The following is a 16759-nucleotide window of genomic DNA, read 5'->3' on the forward strand; positions in this document are numbered from 1 at the left end:
ACTTGATTGATCATGTATGCGTGCATATCATCGCAGTGTATCCTCATGAACGCAGGTGGATGAGCACCCATCACACGATGCCGATCGGCCATCTCCGAGTGGTCGAAACCTTATCGCGATATAACCTGAACTAAAAATCGCTTTTATCAGCATGACCAACCCGGTCGAGGCTATTTTAAGAAACGCTTTCATGTTTAGAGCGACGGCAACCATCCGCCAGAGATAGCTACCGCGGCTAGCAGCCGCGGTCATCGTCACGACCAATCACCATCGATCGGAATCCAGCAGCGACGACAATGACGACAAGCAACGTCTCCGGCCCGCTGAAGACCGATACTCTTCGGCATGTCCTTTCGACAATATCTCAATAGGTATGCGATAAGGTCAGTCGAGCAGACGACCAAAGTCAGCGTAGAGATAAGGCAAGATGAGCGAAAAGAGACTTATATAGATACCCTTTGGAGAGAATATCTACACTCTTTGTTCCATATCATCATAGAATTCGACAGACCATGTCAGCCGCACACGACTCTGAGCTGGTTCGTGACTTTGCCCTCACGGGCAAAGATGGTAATCATGTGCTCGTCAATGATCAGGCAATCGACAGTAAAGACACCAGCAATGATGTCTTGGTGGGTGCCAACGAAGTAGAAGATGAGATGGACGGGGACGCACCTACCGAGGAAGAAAAAGCCACCCTTCGTAAAGTTCCGGGTAAAGTGAACGCTGCAGGATACGCATTATGCTTTGTTGAAGCCGCAAATTACGCTTCCTACTATGGAGTATCTGGATGCTTCACCAATTTCATCCAACGACCCCTCCCCGATGGGGGGAATGGTGCAGTGAGTGCCCTACCGGAAAAAGATGAAATAAAAAATTATCCCGCAATATGATAAGACAATTGATGTGACCGTGTTTCTAGGGTGCGCCACCAGCTGGTACCCAGCAATCAGCCGGTGCTTTAGGCCTAGGTCTTCAGACCGCCAATGCACTTACAGTGACGTTCCAGTTTTTGGTCTTTTGTACTCCACTCCTGGGAGGTTACCTCGCCGACGTCAAGCTCGGAAGGTACCGTGGTCTTTGGGTCGGTATCACGATCGGCTTCCTCTCTCACATGCTTCTAGTCATTGGTGAGTCTATATTCTAGCATTGAGAGGCAGGTCTATAGATTGATATATTATCATATAGCGTCGATCCCAAGTGTCATCTCCGGTGGTCACGCTATCATCCCCTTTGCGATCGGTATGGTTTGTCTCTCTTTCGGCTCAGGTTTCATCAAGCCGAGGTGAGTAAATATACGGCTGTCACTGGAAAGAGAAGCTCATCATAGCGATGCTTTTAGCGTGGCACCTCTGATCGCCGATCAGTCAACTGTCAAGCGCCAAACCGTCAAAACACTTCCTACAGGTGAAAAAGTCATTGAAGACCCCGGGGTGACCGTTGAGCGCATGCTTTTGCTGTATTATTGGGCAGGTAACGGGGGAGCGTTCTTCTCAATTGCGACGTCTTACACTGAAAAGAGGATTGGCTTTTGGCTTTCATTGTCAGTGTCAACCAAAAAAACAAATTTTGGCCGATTTTGACCACTTTTGCTAATTTTCGCCACCTTTCGCCCGCTTTTTACCCTCTCGTAGTATGCTGCCCGGTATTTGCTTCCTACTTCAACCTCTCGCCTTGCTTTGGGCTCGAAGGCGAATCACGCACTACCCACCTTCTGGCTCTTCAGTTGGCGATTCATTCAAAGTGATAGGCCAAGTCCTCAAGCGCATCAAGGGCTCTAAAGGAACGGGCGATGCTTGGGAAAGCGTGAAACCGACCAATATGCACGCCAATGGCGAATTCGAAGAGCTTGCGGCGAAACACAAACCGGGCTATTTCAGCTACGACGACCAATTTGTTGACGAGGTCAAAGCAACTCTGAAAGCTTTGCGGGTTTTTATCCTACTTCCTGCGTGGTACCTCGCAGACGGCGGGACCGATTCGATCTTAACCAACATGGCTGGCTCGATGACTACTAACGGACTACCAAGTGAGCATCATCATCTTGGACATTCTCAGGATTGAAACTGACTAGCTCAAATCAGACGATTTGCTCAACAATTTTAATCCCATTGCCACTGTCTGTGCTATCCCCGTATACAACTACGTGCTTTATCCCACATTGCGTAAAATGGGTATCAAGTACGGTTATATCAAGCGAAGTAAGTATTATAGTCCGTCCAAATCAGATTAGGGTGTAACCTAACTGATGATGTTAATTCAGTTTCTGTCGGATTCTTAATCGGTGCCATTCTCAACGCTGTCGCAGCCGTCTTGCAATGGCAAGTGTACGAGACCAGTCCCTGTGGATACGCTGCGACGGAATGTAATATCGGTACCGGCGTATCACCACTGGTGAGTGTCTATCCATCATCACCCATAAATTGGTGTGCTAAAAATCGACCTGTCAATCGCAGTCCGCTTGGTTAGTCGCTATTCCCTTTATCCTCCAGCCTCTCGGTGGTATTTTCATCAGCGTCAGTTGTAAGTGTAAACACCTTTTTCAGTGAATATCCGAATCCAACTAACGATCAATCTAGGTTATGAGATGGCCTATACGATGACTCCACCAAGGATGAAAGGAACAATTATCGCCTGTGTCTTCTTCACCAGTGCTATCTCCAAAGCGATCGTACTGGGCTGTACTCCAGCATTCAAAGATCCCAATCTGACCTGGGTATTGTAAGTGTCTCCTGATATCTCAATTCATCGATAGTTTACTGACACATATCTATCTCAGCGTCGGTATCGGTTGTGCGAATCTGGCAGCATCCGTAGCGAACTTTGTGTTCTTCCGGGATCTGGATAACGTCGCGAAGGAGACTGACTTGCATAGAATGGACTTGACCCAGGAAGAGGTTGAGCGAACGAAAGGAAAGGTTTGAGAGATTTACTAGACGTACTGTAATCACTTAGAATGGTTGTTGCCTGTACTTTCGGTAACCCTCGCAAGGCAGCGAGGGGGGTTCATTCAAAAAGCAAAATCGGGTTTTTTTAGCTGTTGGGAAAGAATATGGATATGTCATGACTTTGTATACCTTTGAAATGCAGATCTGGTCGCAAGCGGTATTGTCGAGCACCTTACTGGTATTATACGGAAGTGTTATCGTTACAAGCATGAGAGAACAACGGTAGAGTCACAGCTGTATGGTTATTTTAGAATCGTTCATGCACAGGAACAGTAGATCAGGGGAAAAATAGTCATGATGTCACTTTTATCCATTCCTGCATTGCTATCGCCGCGCCTACTCCCCACCACAGAAGCGGGTGATCCACCTGGAAGCAGTCCAAGCGGAGACGGACCCAAATGACGGGAATCATTTTGACGCTGTCCGAGGTCGAAGCCTGGTGCGAAGGAGGATCTGAAGAAGATGAACCTGGCAGATGAATATGAAAAAAAGAATGATCGTGTGGTGCTTTCACTTGGCGCTGATGTACCTTTCTGGTCTTCTGACTGATTGACCCGCAAATTCCGGAAGGCAATAACCAATCATCTGCTTGGCATTACGAGATGGAGTATGTATAGTTCTTGTCGCTCCATGCTTGTGTGTTGTTTCCTGCTGTTGCGGTGTCGGACGAGCAATAATGACGTAGGGTGTAGTATGCGGATATCCAAGAGAGATGGCGTCCAACCAATCATTGTGTCGTATACTATCTGTATCGTGAGAATGAATTGGCTTTATCTCTCTTATCTGAACTTAACGTATGTAAGCGATGTTACAGCGATGGGAGAGAGGAAGCCCTTCAAATCTTAGTTTAATCTCGCCAAGACTTTTAGCTCCACGCGGTACGACTAATCTTCGCATTGATTGGGTTTTGTGAAACACATCATTGCATTCAGTTCTCTCGCACTTTTCCCCTTACTCTCCCGGTCACCCTGACACGATCTGAACGCGGACAAGCAGTCGGTTGCAGATAGCGATAACACTGTTCACCGTAAAAGTACAGTGCATTTGGTTTATTTCACCCTATTCGCCCCTCCTATCATTCCGCCTCTGCTCATCATCCAGATCACCGCTCCACATGTGGTGCATGTCATTTCCATCTGGGACGAATCTAGCTTTTGACCAATCACGAAACCGAAAAGAAAAAGATAACACGTAAGATGGCTTTGGAACAGGGATTACCCCCGGTTGACACACTTATACAGTACGATCATTTTTACGTTGTGCGAATCTGAAGCTAGTTTGTGAGACTACTACAGCCCCATTTTATGATAGGATGGGAGATCTTTGATAAGAGAATCGTCGTATATATAGAGACCACAACACCACATGCATTCCCCCTATTTTCTTCTTCCTTTTTTGACCTTTTCCCATCGTATTGCCTTCTCAAGGATATCAAATACAAACACCTTATCATCATGTCACAAGAGGGCAGTGGCAGCGCAATCAATTCCTACAACGACGTGGAGAAGAAAGGTGGTGAACTAGGAGGGGGACACCACGTTTCAGTCGACCCAGCTCAAGATGTCTACTATGATCCAAGTAAAGAAAAGTTCCTCACTAGGTTGGGGTTCAACTTTGAGTCTTTCAAGAGAGCTCCGGGAACCACCAGAGGATTGGTATCTCACGGTGATATCCCACCGGAATACCTGCAACATGATAATCCCCTCCTACAACAGAAGATGAAACCTAGACATCTTCAGATGATCGCTGTTGGTGAGTGGGCTGGAAGGAATAGTGACACCCCCAATAGAAGACGAGGGTCATGGACTGACGTCTTATCTCGTTGCTCAGGTGGTTCAATCGGTACTGGTCTCTTCGTCGGTTCAGGTAGTGCACTAGGAAATGGTGGACCTGCAGGTATCCTCTTAGCATGGATCATTATGGGTGCGTGTGATACTACACCATAAGCACAAGTGCATAAATTGACCAATCCCAATTGCAACCAGGTGTCATGCTTATCAACGTCACTCAAGCTCTCGGCGAAATGGCTATCCTCTATCCCGTCTCTGGTGGTTTCTATACTCTCGCTTCTCGAATGCTCGACCCTGCTTTTGCGTTCGCTATGGGATGGGTGAGTGTGATCTCTTATTCCTGGTCATTTTAATGTGCTAACACCTGATCTTTCCAGAACTATGTCCTGCAATGGGCTGTCGTCCTGCCCTTGGAAATTACCGTTGCTGGTTCTACTGTACAATATTGGGTGAGTCGTTTGTCAATCATCCAACATTGATCTCAAGCTGACTGTCGTGACCCATTCCACTGAATTAGACGGACAAAGTATGTCACACTGTTCTCCTCGCATGATCGTTCTTGTCAATGATTGGTATTGACTGGCGTAATCTTGCTACTCGATAGGTGCCACTAGCAGCTTGGATAACCATCTTCATGATTGTCATCATCATTGCATCTGCGTTTGGTACACTCGGATACGCTGAGGAGGAGTTCTGGTCCTCTTGTCTTAAGCTACTAGTCGTGGTTCTTTATATCATCATTGGTATCGTCTGTATCTGTGGCGGGGGTCCTGCAGGTGAGTCCGCAAAAATCGGGGGCATCTCTGGTTTTTCACTAACGAATTCAAAAAAACCTTTCAGGCGGTGACTTCGATACCTACCAAGGGGCAAGACTATGGCACGAATCTCCTGGCGCATTCCCAAATGGATTCAAAGGTGTCTGCGCGGTGTTCGTTACTGCTGCATTCTCTTTCGCTGGGTAAGTTTTTTTTTTTTTTCTTCTTTTTCTTTTTCTCTTTATCTTGAGGGGGGAAGGGTGGTTTCTTTTCTCCTTTTTGAGGCAATCCTTTTTTCTATCCCCATGGCATGAGCTCATACCTTTGTTTCTTCACCCTCAGTACCGAATTAGTCGGTCTCGCCGCAACTGAAACGCCCAACCCTCGAAAGACGATGCCTTCAGCAGTCAAAAACACCTTCTGGCGAATCACCTTGATCTACATCACTTCGTTAACGATTGTCGGTCTTACCATCCGATCTGACGATCCAGATCTGTATAACGGTAGTGGATCTGATATCTCACCATTTGTCATCTTAATGGATCGTGCCAGGATCAGAGGTTTGAACCATCTTATCAATCTCACCATCTGTATCTCCGTCTTATCCATCGGTCTATCATGTGTATACGCCGGATCTCGAACTCTCACCGCATTGGCTGAGACAGGCTACGCACCCAAGATATTCACCTATGTCGATAAATCCGGAAGACCCCTTTGGTCATTGGTAGCTATCCTCGTGTTCGCTCCTATCGCTTATATCAATTGCGCGGACGTCGGTTCAGACGTGTTCGATTGGTTGGTCGCCCTCAGTGGTTTGTCGACATTGATCACCTGGTTATCTATCTGTGTCACCCATATCAGATTCAGAAAGGCATGGAAAGTCCAAGGTCACTCGACAGAGGAATTGCCCTTCAAAGCTATGGGTGGAGCATACGGCTCATGGTTGGGTGCTACTTTGATCGTTATCATCCTCATCGCTCAGTTCTACATCGTAAGTCAACAAATGATCAATACCATCAAACCAAGTGATAGAGCTTTCATTGACGATCTATCTATCGTGGTGGACTTATAGGCTCTATTCCCCATCGGAGGTGTTGAATCGGCAGGCGAACGAGCCGAATCATTCTTCATCGCTTATCTCGCGGCACCGGTCATGATCCTCTTCTACGCGGTCGGATTCGCCTGGAAACGAACTTTGCCCAAGAAGGCTCACGAAGTTGATCTTGATACTGGTAGAAAATCATGGTTGACAGTTGAGGATATGAGAGCGTACAGAGCTGAAAGAGCCGCAGCTCCCTTGTACATCAGGATCTACAGGATGTTGTTCTCTAATTAAAGAGGAAGTTGAGAGAGGACAGCCTTCAGGATTCTCGATTACCTTTTTTCAGAAGATCTTTTACCTATCTATCTGCTTAGCATCCTAAGTTATTTGATCGATTTGTATGCTTGACTAGCTTTGTAGTTACACTATAATCGCGGTTGTTCAGCATAGTAGTAATTAGTAGTCCCGTCAATAGTGAGGTTCAGCAGTATGCATAATGAGCGTTGAAGAAATTGATCTTGATTGATTGTCAGTAACACAACTTGACTCAACCTGTAACAAGCAATACATCGTGTACTATCGAGCTATAGATATACCTACAAGATCCATCCTACACCTACTCGCCCCTTATCCTAGCCTCCCTCTCTGCCTCCCTTTCGTCCTGCTCGGCCCTCTCGACTTCCTCTTCAAGCCTGATCCTACCCTCTCTTTCCCTAGTTCTTTGCCAGGCCACTCCAGCAACAAGAGCGATAGGATGAAGCACCAGGCAGATGATGAGTGTGACAAGCAGTGGAGTGGGTTTGGGCAATGCTGTGGTAGGTAAAGTTGGGTTCGATCGGGGTGAAGAGAACAGCAAAGTGAACAAGAGGTAGATACTCGCTGTGGTGAGGAGGCTAAGAAGGTACAACGGGACGTTGGCTTTTTACGATGTTCGTGGATATCGTATTACTTACTATAACCTCTTCACACCGGCCCAAACCGCCGCTACGACGTTGACACCTGCGACCGCCCCTACAGCTTGCCAGGTGTATTTCTCCCTAGCAGTCTCCTCTTTGATGAACCATCCCAAAGCGACGAACCCATTGTGTAGCCAATCAAGCTCGAAAAGAATAGCAAGGAACATGGTCATTGGGGCGTGAATGAAGATGGCGTCGATGGGTCTCTTGAGCGTGACCGGGTAGTAGAGTAGGGTGATATGGATTGACAAGCTACCGATGAGGTTTTAGTACAATTGGGCATTACGAGCGGAGGAGGGAGACGTACAGTATAAGCACATTGATGAGGAGAACAATCTCCGCTCCCCAGAAGAATTGGAGGGTCTAGCAGGACTACAGGTTCAGCAATGGTACCAATAAACAGCGAAGCAAAGACGACTTACGAAGAATACAGCCCATGTCGCTTGTAGCCAGTTTGAGATGGCGAATCGAAGTCCCACACCGTGGATGAGGGTTTCCTAAGATCATCGTTCAGTCTAGCCATACAACAGACTGTCTGATACAGGGCTAAGTGACTAACCTTGGTCACATCCTTTCTCACGAGCAAGAGAACCAAACAGAAACCGACTGTCACCCGCCATAAATGTCAGCTTCACTTCTTCGCTTTCGCCTCTGGATGACTTACCCTGTAGTAGATACAATAAAGCCCAGTAGATCCCCACCATTGTAGCATTTGGGGATAAGAGGGTGGGGAACAAGGCGTTGATACCGGCTGTTGATTCGACAGAGATAACATCAGGACCGATATCCTTCCGGTTATTTTGATTACACAGAACTCACACAATCCAGGCTTGATAGCCAGCGCACACACTATATTCGCACCCATGGCCACCAGTACTACATAGATAATACATATCGTCAGTCTACCATCTTACTCCATTGCGAATGATAAAACCAACTCACCCGATATGGGAATCGCGATCTGTAGTCTGACCAACTTCATCGATTCTCTGAATTGAGAAGGGGTGATGATTTCATCCGGAGCTGCATCGTAGCTTGACATGGTGGTGATTGAATCTCGTCGGTATGGCGATGGAGGGTGTTATGGTGATGGTCCAGTATATGGGGATGAGATGTAGATGTGAGTTGGAGATGGATGATCATGTTGATCCTCCCCTCATCCAGTTCACTCCACTAAGCCTCATGACGTAATGTCGATGGATACCTTGTTTGTAATCAGGAATCAGGGTTTATTTGGTTCCGCTAATCAAACATGTCCAAGCTTTGTATTGACGATAAGTAAGCGATCATGGTGATCAAAGGTTATACCGGGTCGCAGAATGTCACGACGATCTTACATCTCGACTCCTACACTACAAACCCTTTGTCTGCATATCCTACGGCAACGGTGGCCTCGCATTGATCTGAATGAGAGGATTTCGATGGAGAGTGTTTGAAGGATCCTCGGATCTCCCTTTGTGCTGTGTGGGAGGTTGAACGATGCACTGACCGTGTATATACTGACTGACATCACAAACCCATCATTCACCCTGGTGACAAGGGTCGTGTATACGTGTATATCAGGAATCACTATCCTTCTCTCCCATCACATCTCTATATCATACCCCTCATACTCATATAAATATCATATTGACCTCCAGTTACAAAGTACGACAATCAGCATGTCATCAGACGACGAATACGAAGAATCTTACGAGGAAGAGCGAGAAGAAGAACGATCAGAAGCATCCGAGAGTGAGCAATCTTCCTCATCAAGTTCAAGTTCCAGTTCAACATCTGACGAAGATCAAGGATCATCCCACTCTGGGTCTGAGTCAGGTTCAGCCTCAGGCTCGGGAGAAGAAGAGTATAGGGAAGCGTACGAGGACGGAGAATCGGCAGGAGGAGTGGCTGCTGGAGGATATGGGTATGGTGGTGGTAGTCATGGATCCCATTTAGAATCTGGAGATATCGAGAAAAAGGGAAAGATCGTTAAAGGTGTGAACTCTATATTCAAGAAGCTCAAAGAGACTAGAGAGAAGGATAAGAACAAAGAGGAAAACGATGAGAGGTCTGCTGGACAACAGTGAGTTTATGTGATTACGAACAGAGAAGTTATATCCTTAGAGGTCAGTCGCTACAATATGATCATATGTCAGCTACACCTCGGGTGGCGAGTATCAAGCGACTGGGGTCGAAGGTTCTTTTGGAGCTATGTGAGTGTAACATCGCCCTGCGATCTGGTCAATGTAGTTCATGGTGGTTATTGCTAGGAACCTAAATGAATCTGGACAAGGTGAATACCCCTATCGAGGTGCTGAACATCACGGAGGATATGATCAACAACCGCAACAATATGGTTATGGTACACCTCAACAACAATTTGGTGGATATGACCAAGATTATAACAGAGGTTATCCAGGTGCTGAGTGGGTGATATCACCCATCTTCACTTGTGTCATAAACCAATGTTGACTGATCGTGTTTCGTAGATATCGACAAGGTGCCGATCAATACAACTATGTTCCACCTCCTGGTCCTCCTCGTCAGAACTACTATCCAACGTAAGTACATCTTCGTCAAACGGGATAATGTTGAACAGTGATCTGATTATGCGATGATCACCCTCGTAGTGGGGCAGGATATGTCCCTCAACATGAGTATGAAGCGCCCCAACCACCTTACGGGAATCAATACAGAGGTCCAGACGATGGTCAACCGCATCAACAACATTATGGACCTACTTTTACTGATCCTCAGACTGGAGAGGTCGCTCAAGCATTCTTCGAGTATTCGAGATGTAAGTTTATTTATCACCTATCTCAGCTATCGTACTAATCGAAACATGAATATGATGTATAGGTAATGGTACAAGAAAAGCATTACTTGTGAGTGTTCCAACTCCAGCAGAATATCTTCTCACTAAAGTCATCACGTTTCTTCTCAGATCGGTATCAACTACTTTGGTACTTCCGGCGAACTAGCAGGCTGTATCAACGACGCTCATAACGTTCAAAAGTTCATCTGCGAGCGATTCGGCTACAGACCTGCTGATATCGTCATGCTCACTGACGATACGAACGATCCAAGGACTGTGCCAACAAGAGAGAAAATCATCAAGGGGATGAGATGGTTGGTCGAAGGTGCCCAAAGGGATGATGCGCTGTTCTTGCATTAGTAAGTGTGGCACCAAGACGACCGTAGGTTACTTTCCTGTGTTGATAGGAATGTTATGTAATAGCTCCGGTCACGGTACTCAGACTGAAGATCTTAATGGTGATGAGGGTGATGACGATGATGAGGGTGAGTGACTACTTTCACCAACTCGGAGTACGAGTATAGTGATAAGCTCATTTGGGAATGGATACATAGCTATTTGTCCACTCGATTATGAGACTGCCGGGTTGATCATTGATGATGATAGTGAGCTGCCCACCTCGGAGATCTCTTTTCATAGATCGTAGCAGAGCAGCTGACATTTCCCATTCACTACAGTGTAAGCTGTTCGATTTCTGTTCCCGACAAACATCAGTTCAGCTATAACATCTAACGATCCTGTTTGCGATGACTTAGCCACGAACTCGTCGTCAAACCTCTTCCTGCTGGATGTAGACTCACCGCGATCTTCGACTCCTGCCACTCTGGAACAGTAATGGACCTACCATATGTTGTGAGTTTGATCTTCTACCACATGGTACTCATGTGCGCTTCCTAGAATCGGATAACGACTGATCTTTTATGTTCGTCCAGTACTCCACCGAAGGAACGATCAAAGAACCTGACCTCCTATCCGAAGCGAAAGAAGGGTTACTCGGTGCTGGTATGGACATCCTCCGAGGTGATACAGGAGGGATCATGGCGAATCTTTTCGGAGCTGCCAAAGATGTATTTGACGCTAAGAAATCTGACGAGAAAACGAAGAAGACGAGGACTAGTCCTGCTGATGTGATCCAGTGGGCTGGATGTAAAGATAATCAAACGGTGAGTAATGTACCGTACACACTGTCATGTCGGGAAATTCAAATCACTGAGCTATGGCTAACATTCGACTCTTAATACCATTTAGAGCGCAGATACTCAAGAAGAAGGTAAAGCAACAGGAGCGATGTCCTATGTAAGTAAATACAAAACTTCCTCCTCGTTGCTACGAACTTGACATATCTTCGTGGTGTTATTGGCTTTCATCGCTGCGTTGACCAAATACCCTAATCAAAGTTATCAACAACTCTTGACTAGTATCAGGGAAGAGATGAAAGGTAGATATACCCAGAAACCACAATTATCAGCTTGTCATCGTGAGTCATCTACTAAGGCCATTAGGAAACATACTAAGCTGACAAGTCGATCTTCCTTGACCTCTTATGATAATCTTTGAATGTAGCTATCGATACGGAACTACAATTTGTAGCTTGATCGTATGACCCGGGAGGGATGTGAGAATAATGCTTGGATAAGGTATCTGGTGAATTAGGTTGAACTTCATCTCCAGGTCTTTAGCATGATGTGTAAATAAGTGAATCATAACAAACGAAAATGATTGGTCTGATGTGTATAACTTATACATGATCATGCTCAAATGAAGAGATATGCAATGGATGTTTTGTGTAGATGCCAAAATGCATGCAGTTCAAGAGATCCTAGTACTAGTACTAGTACTACCAAATAATCGTTAAATGTCGTTAAGCAAGAGCAAGAGCAGAACAAAAGAAGAAGAAAAATCAAGAAAGACCAAACGAAAAGCAAAAGTCCTTATATACAAATTACAACTAATCATCTCCTCTTACTTTCTATCTGCGGCTAAGTTTTATCAACGTCCTCAACAGCGATCGTTCCCTCCTCACCATCTTCATTCTCCTCCTCCCCCTGTTCACCTTCTTCAACAGGGATAACTCGTCTGACTGTACTTCTAGCTACGGGAGTTTCCAGTATCTGCGTAGAGGTAAGTCCAATGTCAGTATATCACATCCAGCTGAATCAATCTCATGAATGTCCATGTCTCATGTCCCAAAACTTCTTCGTCGAACCGTTCAAAGTCAATCAAATGTCAAATTGCAACCATTACTCACCTCTTTTCTCAATTCTTCACCACTTACATCTTCCTTCTCCTCACCTAACGTGTCATCCCCTTCGTCCACCACACCAAGTTTACTTCCTTTTCTGAAAATCTCACCTTCCTCCTCTACCCAAGCTCTACTAGCTTTTTCGGTCGGACTAGTCAAGTCATCCAAGAAATCTTGGTCTGCTTCCTGTGAATTGACAGGTAATAATCCAGTAGAAGGTGAAGCTTCATTCTCCTGTTTCTCAAATATCCCTACTTCCGGTCCTGCATCTTCTGATTTTCCGATGGCTATCGAACCTAAACCCAATCCAGAATTCGAATTCGAGGTCAAATTCAACTTTGTAATAGGCGTTACATTCCTACTTCCCCCACTAGTGGCAGTGGTGGATTTAGTCGGAGTAGCATTATTAGAAGTGAAAGACTTCTCATCAATCTCTTCAGGATCAGAATCATTATCCGAGTCACCGATTGAGAAATTAGGACTTGATATCTCGGTAGATGATATTCGCATATGTCGACGTTGATGTTGTGGGTACAGTCTCGCTGGTGATCCTGTCGATGTGGAAGTGCGTTGAGGTAAAGGTGATTGTTCGTATGTGGGGATGATCTGAGAAGGTAATAACAATCTTGGCGGTGGGTTGAATTTCCTTCCATTGGAAATGATATTCTCCAATTCATCATTGAGCGATAACAATCTTTCTAGATCTACTCCATCAGAATTAATCGACGGATCTTGAATCTGTTCGATCAACCGTTCTTTCAATACTTTAGCTCGTTCATATAACATCGAGAAATCATCTCGAGGCAATTGACCAGGTTCCCACGTCCATCCATTCTTGTTCCTAGCATTGTTATAAACCTTTCCAGCGGCATACCATCTGGTCAAATCTCTAATCACATCTTCAGCGACTTCTTGAATTCGATCCGGTTTAAGTGTATAGACGTATTCCCTAGCTTGACCTTGAGGTGATTGCACGATTTCCAATCTTTTCCTTTCTTTTTCCAATTCATCCAATTCTTTTATCTGCTTAACCAAATTAGACTTCTTGATAGGTTCCCAAATCACCTCTTGTTTATGCCTTTGCACCTTCACCTTGTTACTTTCACCTGATACCGATTCAGCGGCCAATTCGGTATTCCTTATACAGAGTTGTAAGATATTCTGGCTCAGTTCCGATAGGTCTTCATCATTTGATCGTACAGTCAAATCAAGACATCTGATCAATTTGTTCGATTTCAGCCCAACGCTAATCGCCAAGATACCGGCAGTTTCTATGAGAGGATTGTCGGTTAGGTCGAGATGCAAGAGTGATTTCGATTCAGGTAAGAATTCAGCTAATGAGATGGCTCCCTCGGTAGTTAGACCTGTATCAGATAAAAACAATCTTTTGAGCGATGTGTTGACTGTGAATGTGGTTCTCAGAGATGAGATCCCCGCCATGGAAGGCCCACAACATGGATTGGAGCTGAGATCCAACGTTTCGAGAGTAGAGTTGTATTTTAACGCTTCGGCCAGAGCGACCAGGCCGGAGGGTCCGATCTGATTATCACTTAGGTTGAGTACTTTGAGAGTTCGATTTCGTTTGAGTACTTGAGCGATATAGTTGACACCGTTCTTGAGAGGATCCAAGACTCGTGAGCTTACCTTTGTCGCACACCCAGAAACATGAACTCACCTTGATCTCATTCGACTTCAGGTCCAGCGTCAACAGCCTTCCAATCCTCTCTATCCCATCCAGAGCTCTCACACTCCGCTGCAAAGCCATGCTCGCACCTCCCAAATCGGCATTCGATGTTTTGCCCTCGGGGCTGGTGAAGTTGCCTGCGTCTTGCATGGTAGAATTACCTCCCGCAGGCATAACAAGGGGATCCTTCGGAGGAGGTGGTGGCTTGTAGCCTTCTGGAACAGTCCGAGATGTAATACCTCCCGTAGCTGATGATACGACTAGTGGTATCGGTGGCAGATCTCGCTCGTCATCTGGTAGAGCAGGTTGAGGCTTTCTGATTCTAGCGGAGTAGGGTAATGGCGTAGGTGTTGACGGTGCAGCGTCGACCGGTAGGAGCAAAGGTGATTGGGCGGAAGTCGTAGATGATAATCCAGGTGATAAGGATGACATGGTCAAAGCTGAATCGGGGTAATCTCGAATCATCAGAGCTAGCGCAACTGCACCGAGAGGTCCGATCCTATTACGACGGAGGGAGATGTTCTTGAGATCGGAGTTGCGGACTCCTTGGGCTGGCAACGTACGGTAAGTCAGCTATTAGGTTTCGGAGAGAGATATGCAAGACTCGCTCACCAAGAGTCTCCATGACATTTGCCCTCAGCCCACATCCATCTAGACGCAGCGTCTGGACCGCAGCAGGTGTACTACTCTGATCATTTTCTTTAAGCAACGGAGCAGGCGGTATGAAGCTGCCATAGGCGTCCGTCGAGGGTTTCTCCACATCTCCGTTTTCCAGCATCGATCCAGCTTGTTCGTCTCCAGCGATCTGTGATGGTTCAGATTGACTTGGGTCTGGAGAGACACCGTTCTCAGGCGGAGCTTTGATCTGAGCGGATGTTAGAGCTTGTACTAGGTATTCGATACCTTTCTTGTCCCAGGCTGTCTCTGACAGATCGATATAGCGAAGTGATCGTGCCTATACCATAGCTACATCAACATGCGTTGCCCGATGATTGATGGATATTTCACATTTTACAGGAACAGACTGGAAATTTCCCCGTCTAGCCAAGTCAAACACCTTAACTCACCCTCTTCAAGAAGACGGCCAACAATCTCCACCCTCCCACTTTGATCTTCTTATTCCCCGCCAAACTCAAATTGGGTAGAGTTCCAGATATCAACAAAGCATGCAGGATAGGTTTCAAGCTATCTTCAGATTCTAACAGCCCATTCTCCAACTTCAATTCCATCAACCCCCATTCTGCGGATAAAACGTCTGCGAACGATTCAGCAGAGTAGCGAGTGAAGGGGACATCTAGAGTGTTGGGACTGCCTGGTGGGAGGGTTATACCGATTGTGGTGTGGTCGACGGGACGGAGGGTTAGGTGGATATGACGGATTTTAGGGGGAGGGGGAATTGTCTAATAATTATCAAGATTAGATCGATACCGGCTGAACAAGTCAGAATGGGATCAAGCTCACCTCCAACGCTCTGACTATCCCCACCCTCGGCCTCTCTTCTCTCCCTCTACATGCACTTTCGTATAGCGTCACTAGCCGCTGCGAGGTCCAGTACTGCGGTCCGCAGCTTGACGATAAGAGTGATCTGTGGTTGGATTCGATCTGATAGCGCGTCGGAATAGATATCAGCTGTTGTATCACCACAGAAAAAATTGAACATTTGACTATGGTCCGCATCTGACAGTGCGATACCTGTCCGCAGAATCCCACTCACCCTCTTCCTATCCTCTATTACCTTCGCTGACCATGGCTCTCCCTGTGAGCTGATAGGGTACGTTATGCTAAGACTGGGCAAAACGAAAGTCGCTCTTCTCAAGGGTTGTTTCTGCCAACTCTTCTCTGATAAGATCGCATTTGCATTTCCCGCTTGTCCATGGATGATCATTGGTGATCCCGTTTCAGGTAGAGATATACTCCTTGAAGGTAATGGTGAACCTTGACTAGCAGAATTGACATTGACGGGGGAAGGTACGGGTACGAATCTACTCAGACCCAGTCCAGCTAGTCTGCCTGATATAGATGCCAATGTCCCACCTCCAGCTCCAGGGGAAGAAGAGGTAGCTTGGAGATTAGCAGAGCTTGGTCCTGAGCCTGAGCTAGAATCTGAGCTCGGACCGGCACCAGTTTCCTCTGTCGGGTCGAACAGCCTCGAAGTTGTCCCGACAGCTGTATTGACTGCTCCTCCTACTATATCCCTCAGTCTGTTACCTAATGTAGGTTTGGCAGGCGGTGGGGGCGGTTTGAGGATCCCTTTGGTAGGTGGTTTAGGACGTCGTTTGGCGGGTGAAGCGGCTGATACGCTCGTGCTGGGCGCAGCGAGGGAGGAAGAAGATGCAATTTGAGTGGCTGTGATAGGAGAAGTAGGAGTGATGGGTGGTGGTGAAGTTACTATCTCAGATTGGGTCGAAGCACTTGATTCTGTGGGTTGAGAAGGTTGAGCCGGGTGATCAGTCTTGAGATCGGATTCAGGCGATATCACACCTTTCTTCGTCTCATCTTCGATGGTCGGTGTGATCTCCTTGTCGGTCGGAGCGGGTTCCGACAT

General features: G+C 46.4%; 5 protein-coding genes across 5 annotated transcripts; 3 read left to right on the top strand and 2 right to left on the bottom strand.

Moving 5' to 3' along the window:
* Positions 1–512: 512 nt before the first annotated feature.
* On the top strand, positions 513–2924 carry V865_008626 (uncharacterized protein; the record flags this gene model as incomplete). The annotated part of the gene is made up of 10 exons (XM_066232360.1): positions 513–842; positions 923–1130; positions 1189–1285; positions 1343–1543; positions 1635–2029; positions 2085–2201; positions 2264–2394; positions 2457–2523; positions 2580–2721; positions 2780–2924. 10 exons carry the CDS (start codon positions 513–515, stop codon positions 2922–2924), a joined length of 1833 nt encoding a protein of 610 aa, XP_066088457.1.
* Positions 2925–4402: 1478 nt separating this feature from the next.
* Positions 4403–6829, top strand: V865_008627 (uncharacterized protein; the record flags this gene model as incomplete). Its single annotated transcript, XM_066232361.1, has 8 exons — positions 4403–4700; positions 4779–4871; positions 4934–5058; positions 5116–5187; positions 5343–5514; positions 5579–5696; positions 5836–6484; positions 6566–6829. 8 exons carry the CDS (start codon positions 4403–4405, stop codon positions 6827–6829), a joined length of 1791 nt encoding a protein of 596 aa, XP_066088458.1.
* A 322-nt stretch (positions 6830–7151) lies between these two features.
* On the bottom strand, positions 7152–8533 carry V865_008628 (uncharacterized protein; the record flags this gene model as incomplete). The annotated part of the gene is made up of 8 exons (XM_066232362.1): positions 7152–7428; positions 7489–7743; positions 7799–7854; positions 7914–7988; positions 8051–8097; positions 8156–8242; positions 8311–8367; positions 8434–8533. 8 exons carry the CDS (start codon positions 8531–8533, stop codon positions 7152–7154), a joined length of 954 nt encoding a protein of 317 aa, XP_066088459.1.
* Positions 8534–9152: 619 nt separating this feature from the next.
* On the top strand, positions 9153–11626 carry V865_008629 (uncharacterized protein; the record flags this gene model as incomplete). The annotated part of the gene is made up of 12 exons (XM_066232363.1): positions 9153–9556; positions 9630–9686; positions 9744–9899; positions 9963–10034; positions 10104–10270; positions 10333–10358; positions 10418–10647; positions 10712–10773; positions 10843–10930; positions 11044–11140; positions 11221–11451; positions 11537–11626. The coding sequence occupies 12 exons, from the start codon at positions 9153–9155 to the stop codon at positions 11624–11626; spliced, it is 1680 nt and encodes a 559-aa protein (XP_066088460.1).
* Positions 11627–12267: 641 nt separating this feature from the next.
* On the bottom strand, positions 12268–16759 carry V865_008630 (uncharacterized protein; the record flags this gene model as incomplete). The annotated part of the gene is made up of 7 exons (XM_066232364.1): positions 12268–12399; positions 12537–14144; positions 14206–14765; positions 14827–15169; positions 15282–15614; positions 15676–15816; positions 15929–16759. The coding sequence occupies 7 exons, from the start codon at positions 16757–16759 to the stop codon at positions 12268–12270; spliced, it is 3948 nt and encodes a 1315-aa protein (XP_066088461.1).

This window comes from Kwoniella europaea, chromosome 3, assembly GCF_036810445.1.
Source record: "Kwoniella europaea PYCC6329 chromosome 3, complete sequence".
NCBI classification, from domain to species: Eukaryota; Fungi; Basidiomycota; class Tremellomycetes; order Tremellales; family Cryptococcaceae; genus Kwoniella; species Kwoniella europaea.